The following is a 13,571-nucleotide window of genomic DNA, read 5'->3' as shown; positions in this document are numbered from 1 at the left end:
TCATCAGAATAAGGCTTTCATGCCAGGAATCTTTTTTTTTTTCCTGGTGTATTGGCCATTGCCAGAAATGGACCCATCGAATTCACCAGTGCTAAGGAGTTAAGCATCTGAGATTTAATTTAACAGTTTCAGCTTTATTAAGCTGTCACAGAGCAGCCCCACTTTGATAACAGTAGCTGCTCCAATTATGGCTTGGTTTAGGGTTGACAAGTATAATGATTCATTCGTGGCACATGAGAAGCAATAAAAGGTTGTTTTGCATTACAGCTTTAAAAATGTGGGCACTTTTTTCATTTAATTTGTCACTTAGCTTTTGCTAAGAGGACATTTAAATTGCAGTAAAAGGCAAATGGGGCTTTTAGTTTAAATGTAATCCCCATATTTAAATGATCTGTAATGGTGCAGTGTTGGAGTGGGAACACTATTGTCTCACAGTGGGTCCTGATGGTGACATGTGACATTTGTATTCAGGTCCTGTATTATCCATGTGGCTAAAGGGCTTCCAATTTCATTTCACAGCCAGAAGCCTGCAGAAAACACCAATTAACTTGCAGATCCCATTTGCCGACAAAACTCAGCCTCTTCTCAATGTCTGGCATCTGGCAGTGCTCAGCATTTAATTCCAAAGCAGAGCCTTGAAGCAATGTGAGCCCTGTGCAGGGGCACAAAGTCAAAATCTCCCATTTTATTAAGAAGCAAAATCATTTCCTTTTGTAGTCCAGCAGCAACTTTTAGTTAATTTTTTGGTGAATGAATATTAAGATACAATAGCTATTGTTACTTCTACATGGGATTCTTCGCAAAACTTAGACTCCATTAAAATGGTTACTGACCTCTGCTTGCCATCAGAGTACACAAGAGAATTTATAACAGTCTAGTAATGATTGGAGGTGGGGGAGGAGGGAAGGGATGATTTGTGAAGAAAGAAAATACAGGGCAAAAAGATATATTCATCCTAGACTGATATCAAAGAACTTGTATAATACAAAGCCTGGCCCACAATCAGAAAGCAGTTCATCAGAGGGTATAACTAGAATCAGCTGGTGGAAACTTCCACCTGATGAGAATTTATACTTTGGACTGAGAGTTGAGGTACATAATTTTCAAAACCAACTTGGAAAAGTGAGATGGGCTAATGGATTAAATATGAACACTCTAAGTTTTATTTAACTATATCACTTGTACTTTTTTGGTAACCAAAAAAAGTAGTCAGCACTTTCTTCCTAATTAGTTATCTGTAATCCTAAGTTCCTCCAAGTACCAAAGCTCTTTAAATTTTATTCATTTAATATTAATCCAGTATTTTTTCTTTAAATGATTCCCTTCATTATAGTTTTTTTAAATGGTAAACCTTTCCAATGTCATAAATCAACTAGTCAATTTAATATTTACTACAGAAATACAAAACTGAGGAGGGTTTACCTAGGAAAGTGTTATCATTCAGTATTCTATAAAAACATGTTTAAACATATGCATTACACTTGTGTTTTCCAAACTACCACACTGCGCTCCCAAACACTCTTCCAATATATTGAAACAATCTACTATAGTTATGGACTGATTTAAATTTTGATGGGGGTAAAGGCCACTAACCATTAATTCAGGTGACCAAATAATTACAAGATACTTAATAAAAATACCAGGGGAAAAGGCCAACAAATATCTAACACTTGGCAAGTAGCAGACATTTATGACTAAAAAAAAAAAAAAAAAGAGTTGGCAGCCACAGCAAGTTTCTGAACACACATCCTATTAATGGCAAAGAGGAAACTCTAATGTCCAATTCTTTACCAACTTGCGGCATACCCCTAGATTAGTCAACATGATCTTTTGGAAGTATCCTAAACTTCCCTGGAGTTCAATTTCCTTATCCATAAAACAGTTCACCTCAAAGGTCCCTTCCAATTATTACAATAATGTATTATATGCACAAACAACAGTTTCTCTTCATCTAGACTTTGACATGGGATCAGTCAGCAGGATATGATCTATTATCAGCCAAGAGGGAAAGAAGGGGAAGGTATGAAGAGTTCTACTATTCAATTTCAATGAAACTAGGATCTTCTAGTAAACATATCCAGAACATAAAATTAATACAGACATTGATAGAACATTTATCAAAAATTCCATCTGTCATATTCTTAATAGAAAGACAATTTAACAAATGCATTATTTGTTAATTCCCTAGCAATAAACATTGGATAAAAATAATCATCCCCCCCAAATTTCCCAGTGAACCTGACTAGTGGATTTCTCATTTTTTCAACCACCTGCTATATTTATATCTTTATTACAGAGATTTGGGAAGCAATAAAAATTATAGTTTATTTTTTCCATTCTGACAGTCAACAGCTCATCTAAGTCTGTAACAGCCAAAAAATAAATGTTCAAACTACTTTTGACACTTTCAATGTACTCAAAGGGGGAAAAGAGCCAAATTTTCGCTCAACTGATTACAATATTATTCCAGAAATGAGTAACCAGCTCTACTATACAAAATACCTATTTTAAAATAATATGGCTTCTTTTTTCAAATATTTAAAGGGAGATTCCTGTGCTTGCTTTCCTCAAGATCTGACAATTTCTTCCAAACCCTCCCAAGATTATTTCCTGCAAATGCCAGCCCAAGCCCTCCTACTTCTAACCAGTGTCTAATGGCAATAAGTTCATATATGAGCAGCTCTCCCTTCAGCAACACCCCGACCATGTGCTTTCAACATTGAACCATGATCTTTACCCATACACAACTCAATGGCAATCTGTCAGGAAACTTATATTTACCCAGCTCATCCCAGAGCTGCCTATATTTGTCAGTCATCGCAGTGCCTTGTTGCCTCCAAAGTGACAGACGAGGATCAGCCATGAATTGCTCTGTTATCAACGTCAACATGCGGGCCCCATTAGAGTCCCTCATCTTCAACATCTCCCGCACCTAGTGGGGAAAAAAACAGACCTTCAGAAAAGTGTTCAAAAATGCACAGCAATACAGGAGCAGACCACTTTCTTTCTTTCTCTGGGGTCCGAGGCAGTTAATTCTTGATAACAGTCCTCTTTGGCAAACAAAAGTTGTGAAAAACTGGTCTCTATCCTAAATGGCAATTTAATCAGAGAATTAACTGTTAATTTCGTAAAATCATGTTTCATAATCCAAATGAGGAAAAGAAATTTGGTTAACTTTCCAATTACAAAAAAAAAATAAATTTTTTGCCAGCCACAGAAAAACAATACCAAAATAAACAAGACAAATCATCTGGCACCTGCCTGACTCTTCCAACTGATTGTACTTACAACTAGAGTAGAAGAGCTGAAAGCAGTCTATTGATTAACTCTTTAGGGATCTTCTAAATTGAATGTATAATGTTTTTAATAATAACATCTGTCTTTCTGTTTTTAAAAAACTGCTTTATTGAGACATAATTCACATACCATACAATTCACCAATTTAAACTGTGCAATGCAATGTTTTTTAGTTTATTTCCAGAGTTGTGAAGTCCTTCAGTTTTTGATGTAAATTAGAATTTCAGTAAGTTCTCACACCAAAGTTTTCTGACAAGAAGAGCAATATCATACTTTTATATTCACCCCAATGGGGCTGTAAGAGGAAATGGGCTGTGCTGCAAGTTAAAGAACTCTCTGGCCCTAACTGAGCGATCCAGGAAGCAGAATTATAACCTGTGACCTAGCGAGCTAACTCAGCCTCTCAAGCTGGAACTTCAAGCTCTGTCCATTACTCTGGAGCCAAATTTTCCAAATTAAAAAAAAAAAAAAAAAGGAAGAAAAGAAACACAAGACTAAGTGTCTCTATAGGAACCCCTAAGTAAATCTATCCCTTCCAAATGTGTACTGCTATGTGTTCAACAAACACGAATCCCAGCTGAACACCACACCACCAGTTCTCCCTATAGGAAATTACTGGAGCAAGGTCATAAGCAGCAGAAAAGGAGAGGGGGTTCTTTTATTCAAGATTCTATGTGAAAGGCAAATCAAAGAGGAAATGGCAGATATTCAATAAGGCAGCCCAAACCTCAAGATCTACTGATTCTGTGTCAGGCCTATACCCTGACAAGTAATGGAAGTCCATCACAGGCTTCAAATGGGAGCCCTGTAAAGAACTCAAAAGCACTTCTACACTGACTCACAAGTGTTGTGCTTCCAGGATTATCTCAGTAATAATCCTAAAAAGTTTTATTTCCAGTATGGAAGCACTAAAAAGTCATGAACAGAAGAAGACTGGGAGGAAGAAAGGGAGTTGCCATTTACTGGACATCACGCTAAAGAGTTTTACAGTTATACTTATCATGTAATCTTCACAAAAACCATATAAAATAGGCCAGATTATAATCCCCATTTTAAGAAATATAAAAACCATGCTTCAGAGAAGTGAAGTAACTTGCCCAAAGGACAAGAGGAATCGCTGGGATCAGAGCCCAAATCTGTCTTAACTCTAAAAGTTATGCCAAAAAATTAAAAAATAAAAAATAAAAGTTATGCCATTTCCAAAATTAGATGATGCTGTTACTTCATATGGCAAGCATAATGCGTACATCATATACAAGGATAAAAATAGCAGCTACAGGCCAGTCTAATACCTCTTTCACTTTGCTTCCTCTATGCCAAAGTGTACTATTCGCTAACATGAGAGTCTGTGAAATACTTCCTGTGTATCTAAATATACCAAACCTTTAATATTACCACTCTATCATGGATGTGATTTAATGTTTATTTTCCTGATATATTTCTAATCTATTACTCAGCAATAGCAATGACAATAAACACTTCACTGTTAAAGCATATAAACCACAACTATCAAGCAATACTCAAGTACATCTATAGTCCAATGGTAATTAATTTTCAGATGTCTGACTCCGATGTATTACAAGAATTTGATGTACCTGTGAATTACCAAAGGATGATTAAATCATGTGTGAAGTAGTTTTAGGGTAAGATGTATTATATTATAATCTAATTTTCAGAAAATTGGCAATTAATATATAGTAAATGGGATAAAATCTTTAATGAGAGGATAATGATTAATCAGAATACACTATTTTCTGTAACGGAATATACTCTAATTCTTCAGAACTAAAAATAATATTTTAATTATTATAAATACTAGAAAAGCTGTTTAACAAAAGTGTCAATGAGTTATCAAAAGTATCAATCAATTATCTCATCCATTAAAACCAATTTGAATACATTAGTCATAATAGTAGCTATACCCCCATAAAAGACACTGATTTAATATTATTAAAAAAGCATTTTACCCAGTATTCAGAATTGCACTTATAGTACTAAAAGTTCTGTATAAAGCAACAGACACAGTTTCTACTCACACAGAACTTATAAGGAAGATAACTTTGTTTCTCCGTCAAATTTTGGTGATGAAAATTAACATTTACCAAGGCCAAAATGACATGTTAGACACCATCATCATTTAATCACAACTTGAGGAGATATGTTATCATTAGCTAATTTTATAGATAAGGAAACTGACTTAAATAACTTGCCAAGGTTCATACATTCAATGAGATTTAGAATTTAGATTTAAAGCCAGGGCTATATGACTCCAAAGTCCATGCTTTTGAAACTAATTTAAGTAAACTGAACATTATTAAACTAAATCTATAATGTTATATGCATGTATTAACTGTTCAAAAATAATTATGTAAAATTTACAGATTATGGATTGGAACAAGAGATACTTCTCAACCTCAAAAAAAAAAGCCCTAAATATATGAAGCACATTTTAAGGACTGTATTCAAAGTTATGCTCTACTTGAGAACATTAACTAGAAAAAGTAAAAGCTTGAAAAGATGGCATTTTTAATAATATTAAACTACTTACTTTTGAGTTTTGAAAGGTTTTTCAAAATTGTATAAACTGTCACCATTTTAGTAATGGGAACTGAGAGAAACAAAAATGTTTCACATCTTGCCTAAGGATAGCTAAGTAAGTAAATGCATTACAACATAATAGTTTCTAATTGATTGGTTAACTTAGATGCTCTTCTTTAAAAAAAAAAAAAGAAATAAAAAAGAAGCCTTTATTCTATTGTACACATAATCATATATAGATACTTTCTATATATGTATATATTTAGAATATTTCTTTAAAAAAAAAATCATACCTTTGCAAAGAGCAAATTAAGCTGCTTCCCTGATCCGTGGTACCCGCCCTGGGAAAGGAACAGTTTAACCTGTTCTTGAACCTGCTCTTCATCTAAGTGCCAGCAGTTTTCATCATCTATACTAGCACCTGCTGTTGGATCAGGAGCACCTAGAAATAGAAAGAAAAAATAACACATATGCTAGATAAAAACTCTGTGCTAAAGGGCTCTGATTATAAATTTGAAAAGAATTAAGATTCTGCACTTTTTGCCTATACACTTTTTAAGCCAATCTCAATTTCATTTATACATACAAATTTATAACTGAAAATAAATATAAAAATCATTCTCTTATTTCTAGGACTTTCTTGACTTGTGCTAAGCTAAAATGCAGATTACTGTAGCACTGAGATATTTTCTTTTTTAAAGATCAGAAACTAAACCTTTGGAGAGGAGTTTACAAGATCTCTAAAGAATAAAAAAAATCACAAAAATGTCTCATTGTAAATACATGATGTTTATAAAGCTCAACTATGTAGGATATGTTAGGAAAATGTTTTTCAAAGACATGAGAAAAATGTGAAACCAAGTGAACGGAGTAGAGTATTTTTCTCTTTACTATGTTAATTCAAGAAGCTTTCACTGTTATCTGCTGCTGTATAAACTACATGCTGACATAGTGTTTAGTTGCAGAAAACTGAAGATTAAAAAGGGAAATCAAGCCACATGGGAACAGGCAGTGCAGCTGTTGTCCTAAACCAGGTTGTAGTATCACCTTGCCAAACTGCGTAAATATTTTATTGCTGAAGCACACACAAAAGATAACAGCTACGTCATAAGCCCTTGTGTGCAGACTACCTTAGAAATTCAAAAATTATCCAGATACTTAGGCAGGTAAAAATTAAGTTTCACTATTTATTTAAAAAATAAAATGGTATTTAAGGCCTAAGATTCATAAGGAATATAAAAAAATTTAAATCTAAAAACCTTTCCACAATAGTGTTTAATGTCCTTATCAACCCTTAAAAAATACATTTATAAGTCTGGTTTTACATTGCTTTCCTTTTCTTCTAATGATCTAATAAAACAGAATGAATTGGCCAAGGAAACAATCACTAACACCTGCTGAGAACCAGGGTCCGTTAGTCCCTAAGAGGAGAGCAGTGAGTCTGTGAATCTCCTTGAAAAGGTGTGCATTCATTCATTCATTCACTGAGCCAACACATTTACTGAGTGTCTTCTGCTAGACTTGGGAATGAAATAGTGTGCAAAATAGACAGAATTCCTGTCCTCATATAATTTACCACCAAATTATTTTTGACTAGGACCAACAATAACAAATACAATTTACATCAAGCCCGATATATCTGCATATCTGGTGTTTATGTGATGACATCTACTATCTATCAATCTGAAGCAAAAGTATGAGGGAAAAAGACCCTGACTATAAGTGAAAGGGTCTGATATTCTCTGTTATATGTTTTTAAAAGAGCTTATCATAACTTTTAAAACTGATGTCATAACCCATAATGGGCTGCAACCCACTATATGAGAAACACTATTTTAAGTTGTGAGATATCAATCTAGTAATTACACATATAAATATATGATAATAAATGGTAACTACTCCAAGGAAGAAGCCAAAATGCCAGCAGACTATATCAGAAAGCTCTGACTGGGCCATGTATTGCCAGGGTAAACACACCTTGAGGAAATGGAAACTGAGCTGAGATTTGCCTTAAGTAGATTAGAAGTTAAAGGAAAAAGGAAGAAAAAGGAATTAGTCTGAATGTAAGACTAAGAGCTTAGGCAAAAGTCTCAGGCGGGAAGGAACACAGAACATGGATGAAATAAAAGATAGCCCACACCCAAAGAACTCAAAAGTAGAGGATGAGGAGAAGACAAGTACAAGACAATCCTGGAGAAGGGCTAGACCCTGAGAGCCCTGGCAAGTGAGGAGCTTAGGTTTTTTTTCTTCCCTAAGCATAACAAATGGGAATTCATAATAAGGTCGTCCAAAGAAGAAGAATGAAATGCCCTGGACAGTAAAAGATGTTTTCTCCTAATGTGCATCAGTTTCAACATTCCTACAATAGAATATATTCAGCCATAAAAACAAATGTGGAGATTCTCTCTGTACTACAATGGAAAAATATCCAAGAGATACTGTTGAATGAAAAAAAAAAAAAAAAAACAGGCCAAAGAAAAGGATACATAATATACCCCCTTTTTTATAGTGAAGTTTTAGAAAGAGCCTATGTATTAGTATTTCCTTACATATGCATAGAATGGGTAACCTCGGTACATGAGGGAAGAAGGCTCTTCACCGAGCCTTTTTATATTTTTAAAATTTCAGAACCACGTAAATATGTTTAAGTACCAAAAAAAAAAAAAAAAATCTCAAGTGTAGAAGATAGACTAGGAAGCAAAAATACAAACGAAAACAGTGAGAATGATATAGATGCATAGTCTGTGCAAAGGATGATGATGGTAGCTTGAAAACAACACTGAGAACAGAAATGGAGAATCTGACAGGAATTTAAGACATAAAAACAATACAACTTGGTAATGAAGTGGGTATGTGAAATCTGGAAGATCAGGGGGTTGAGAGAGACATGGGTTTCTGTGTTAAACAACTGGATGAGATACTGGACAACTCAAAGACACACAGATCAGAGCAGGACCCAGGTTAGAGGGTAGGAGGGGCAGTGTTTAAAAGGTCCTGAGTTCAGTTTCAGACATGATGAATTTGAAGTTCTTTGAGACAGCCAAGAAGAGGAGAAAGGATTTCAATTAGGGAACTGGATATTGACAGGAGGCTCTACAGGACAAGAAGAGCACCTAAGACAGAGCCTAAGGAAAGCCAACATTTAAAGACTAGGGAGAGAAACTGAGTGAGGATGGCAATGGGAATGAGTGACCTATTAGGAAGAGCTGGAGAGACTGGTTCTTCCAGAAGTAAGGCAGAAAAAGTTGTTCCAAGTAGGTATTATGCAAGTAGGTCTATATTTAAGCTCCAGAGAGCAAGAATTATAGCTGCCCTGCTCACCACTGCTTCCTGACACCTAATTTTTGTCTCAATTAGGAAATCAAGTAATGGAATCAAGTAACAGAAATGGGAGGAAAGACCTGTGTACATCCCTCCCCTGAGGAAAGGATTCTTATCAAAAAAGAACGATGCTAAAGCATCTTCACATACATTTATCTCATTTTCTCCTCACAATGTCCCCTAGAGATGAGTAAAGATTATGATCCCTATTCTACAGAAGGAGAAACAAGTTCAGGGTGTTTATCACTTGTCCACAGCCACAATGCCAAATCCAGTCTCCTGGTTCTCTCCACTGCTGAAGAACACATCCCAGAACCTTGAGCTAAAGTTGAACCGTGAAGGTATCGAGGCAGGCATTGTTAGCCCTAAATCAAACATAAATTTAAGGAAGGATACTGAGATGTTTGCAAGCATTTGTTAGCACGTTTCTCTTTCACAGGAAGATACAGATAGAGACACACAGTGCTGTGAAGAGTCAACCGCCAGGGTTATATCTATCCCACAGGGATTGGGAGCCCCTAATCCAGCCCATGCCCTTGATTCTAGAGAAAGACACACACAGAGAGACACACACATGCAAATGCACAAAGACAACTATAGATTCTTTATCTAAATGCATCAGAAGAGACTCTCCAAACAACTCATCTATGTGCTCTCAACTTTCATATTTAAGCTTTTCCCAGTATCTTGCTAAAATCCTTCTGGGAAATCTGACACCTGCCTCCTTAACCTAATTTTGACAAGCTACTGATTATCCACTCTCTCACTGTTCCTTCTGATGACCTGAGCTAAACAAATTCAATTTCTATCCTCACAGTGGTTATTTCCCCCAATACTCATGACTTGTTGGTTGTTCTCTATTGGGCACCGAGGGCCAGGACCTACAAAGAATTGTGCACCCAAAGGGCTTGGATGGGGACTGACTGTCCTATGGTATAGTGGAAGGCATGCTACAACCCTTCACTGCTTGGGTCACAGTAGCCATGTGAGACTTGACTTTTCTGTTTGCCACATAAATATCCAAGTATTTTAAGTAGATTTCAATTCAATTTAGAGAAAATTCCAGTCTCCTTGGCCTAAAATGGCAAAGGGGTCAACATCCAGATATTTTACAAAAACTGTAGGATATACTCAACTCATTATTTTTGTCATACTAAAAGAGAAAAGTGTTAGAGTAATCCAGGAATCACTTTCATTTAACTTGAATTACACAAGGCATTTTTTCCTTAAAGTCCAATAGGTTTTAGAACACTGTCATATTTTTAAAAAATATGATAAATTTTTAAATTTCTTTAATGGATCATTTAATTTACAGACATACAGATTTTTGTTCTTGCCCAGGTGGGAAGATATCTAATAGCAAATGTATAAATACATGAACAATGTTTCTCAAGTTTTTAAGAAAACCAAGGGTTTTTTGTTTATATGTTTTTTTGGGGGGAGGAGTATGGTAAGCTAGTGTTAGAATTGACATATTTCTTCAAGAGTGTGGGGGAAGGAGGAGGAACTGCAGAGGGAAAATGGCCCACAAATAAAATTTTACTGCAAATAATCTAATGAAGTCTACACACATGAGCTGAGAGGATGTGTGGGGTTCCTAATCCTGGATTAGAATTCGGAATACTTCAATTCTTGGCAGAGTTGGGAAAACTATGTGTCATCCAGCAAATCACTTAAGCTCCTCGGACCTCCATTTCCTCAAACCTAAAATTCTATAATGTAGGAATAAAAAATTAACTAGGTGATAGAATTAGAAATCTTTTCATGTGACTGCATAGAAAACATCCTCACTTAGTAATAAGAATGCGTGCAAAGATTAACTTCTTGGTAAATAAAACATAAATTTACTCTAAACACAACTCAACACTTTAGGAATATGTAATACTATACATTATAGACCAGGAAATTAAATGTCTACAATAATGACCTTCCTAAAACAGCATATTCACTTAGTAAACTTTAATACTGAAGTTTAACTATTTAAATCCTAATATGTCTGGATTACATGCATGAAAGTGTTGCCTAAGCCTTGTATAAAATGTAGATTTGCAAAATTTATTTCTACTTGTTAGTGGCTATCTATAAACAAAGACAAACCGGTTCTCAGCATTTAGCTTTGAGAAAGGTATGCAAAGAAAAACATTATTCATGTGTTTATATATTTGCTATTAGATATTTCCCAAGTTGGGCAGGAATCAGAATCTGTATATATAAATTAAATGGTCCATTAAAGAGTTTTAAAACCTATCATATTTTTTACCCTTATTTATATTTATAATTACAAATGCTATAACTTTTACAACTGTATAATTAATCTTGGTGGGCAGTTTATTACCAAAGCTTACTTCTTCAAGTTTCAAGCCTTTAGGGAAAGTGAAATTATCTGGTAAAAAAAGTCCAACAGTTTAATTGTCTCTCATTCCCAGCTACAGATGTGTGAATTTCATTCACCCTCTTACACAGGAAGAGAGTGAAAGGAGAATTCATGGACATGAAGGAACACTGTCCATGCCCTTGACTTCCCCTGTCTGCTACTTGATTTGGTTCTGATTTAGTTTTGATTTATCTCAATATCAAAACTCCCTTACCCTGGGAGATCTCAAAATAAGAGTATATCAAAATTCTTAAGGCACACTGTGAAAAAAAAATGGATACCTAGGTACAACTTCAGAAGTACTGAATCAGAATCTTTGCCAGGGGGGTAGGAGAACGATTCCAAACTTGGAGAGGATGTTAAACATGGTGGCACATTGTGCATCTTCATACTGGAAAGTATTCAGGCTCCAGAGGCATCAAACAGACACCTCTCCAGTCTACTGAATAAAGCATATTTAAGACACACCAAATGAAATTTCTGCCTCATGTCAAGGAAAACAGTTGCTTCTAAGCATTAAGCAGCACCAAACCCTTCTGCAAATTTTAAACTGAGAAACCGAGACACATTCACAACTGGCTTATGCTATGTTTGGTATGTGGAATTATTCACAGCTTTGGGTTCTAATAGGGAACTTAATGCTTTCTTTTCTCTTCTTAATCTGCTGGAAAACAATTCAAACAAAAAAGAAATGAAAGGCTCTAGTTTACCTCCTCATCTTAACTGTGACCTAACTGCTTTAGCAATACAGTTGTCCAAATAATGCTTTCACCATTTATATTTATGTACAAGTGGGGATTTTTTGGTTAAAATTAAATTATCAATTTCAGTATAAAGGCAGAATGCAGGCAGGAGATGTCTACACTGTAGAGGTGATTTTTTCAGCCTCTTTTAGGGGACCTAGAAGAATGCCATATCCTAAAGTTTCAGTGCCCACTGTTAAAGCTAGGGTACATTATGTCTGTGACTTACAAAGGCACCGGTACACCTGTCTTATAAGCTGCAGGCAAAATCCTGACCTCAACCACTGGCACCAAGAGGGAAAAGGCAGGGCAGCAAACTTCAGTGATTCATACTCAAAAAAAGCCTTTCTATAGAGAGGACAAGAATTTGAAGACTGCTGAAAAATAACATGCACTGAATAAACACACACTTGAAAAAAGATTTAAATTTTACTCTTCCTTAAACCCTCATTTCAAAGTAGTGGCCAATACCTTCATTTCAATTACAATATTGTGATAGCTGCAACACTCAGATCCTTCCTCACCTTCTGTTCTCTGTGGTCAACCTATGTAATGTTACTGCGATGCTGGAAGTGTCACGTCCTCCCCAGGAGCTGTCAGAAGACAGCCCACCTTCTTTCTTTAGCTCGGAGGCTACTAACAGAGGGAACCCTGGCATGTGCCAGGCTGTGCTCCCTCAGCAAGCCACCTTCCCCTCAGCTAAATGCCAAAGAAGTAGCACCTTCATCAGCACAGATCTCAAGGGAATTCACGTAGACCATCACAGGGTTTACAGCTCCTCCTCTAAAATTTTCCTCTCATCTGACTTTATTTCTCATTTCTTATCATTCAACTTAACCTCAAAAGTTCAATAATAAACTATTCATGTACAGAAATAATCACATATTTTATATGGATGAAAAGCAGTAAAGTATTTGTACACTTTCCATGCTCATTTAAAAATGCAGAGTGTAAACAGAGTGCATTAACAGGTAGGTTGTTTTCTATAACTTAGCTAAAAATGTATTACTTGGCACACAAATATAAATATTTAAATGCAAAGTTCTCAGAAAGTCTTATTTTTATATAACCCAACTCTTCAGATTTATTAAAAGAAATCTACTGGAGCGCCTGGGTGGCTCAGTGGGTTAAGCATCTGCCTTCGGCTCAGGTCATGATCCCAGGGACCTAGGGTCGAGCCCTGCATCAGGCTCCCTGCTCGGCGGGGAGCCTGCTTCTCCCTTTCCCTCTGCCTGCCGTTCCACCTGCTTGCGCTCTCTCTCTCTCTCTCTGTCAAATAAATAAAATCTTAAAGGAAA

At 35.8% G+C, this 13,571-nt stretch overlaps 1 protein-coding gene across 1 annotated transcript in view; it reads right to left on the bottom strand.

Annotated features, from left to right (window-relative positions):
• ZSWIM6 (zinc finger SWIM-type containing 6) overlaps positions 1–13,571 on the bottom strand; it is a 190,010-nt gene that overhangs the window by 46,307 nt on the left and 130,132 nt on the right. Inside the window, exons 3-4 of the mRNA XM_027604835.2 lie at positions 6,129–6,277; positions 2,782–2,932 (exon numbers count right to left, since the gene is read on the bottom strand). Of these exons, the coding sequence (XP_027460636.1) occupies positions 2,782–2,932; positions 6,129–6,277 (300 nt within the window). The remainder of the gene's footprint in view (positions 1–2,781; positions 2,933–6,128; positions 6,278–13,571) is intronic.

This window comes from Zalophus californianus, chromosome 5 (assembly GCF_009762305.2).
Source record: "Zalophus californianus isolate mZalCal1 chromosome 5, mZalCal1.pri.v2, whole genome shotgun sequence".
NCBI classification, from domain to species: domain Eukaryota; kingdom Metazoa; phylum Chordata; class Mammalia; order Carnivora; family Otariidae; genus Zalophus; species Zalophus californianus.
The sequence above is the reverse complement of the archived record's forward strand: the minus strand, read 5'-3'. Positions and strand labels throughout refer to the sequence as shown.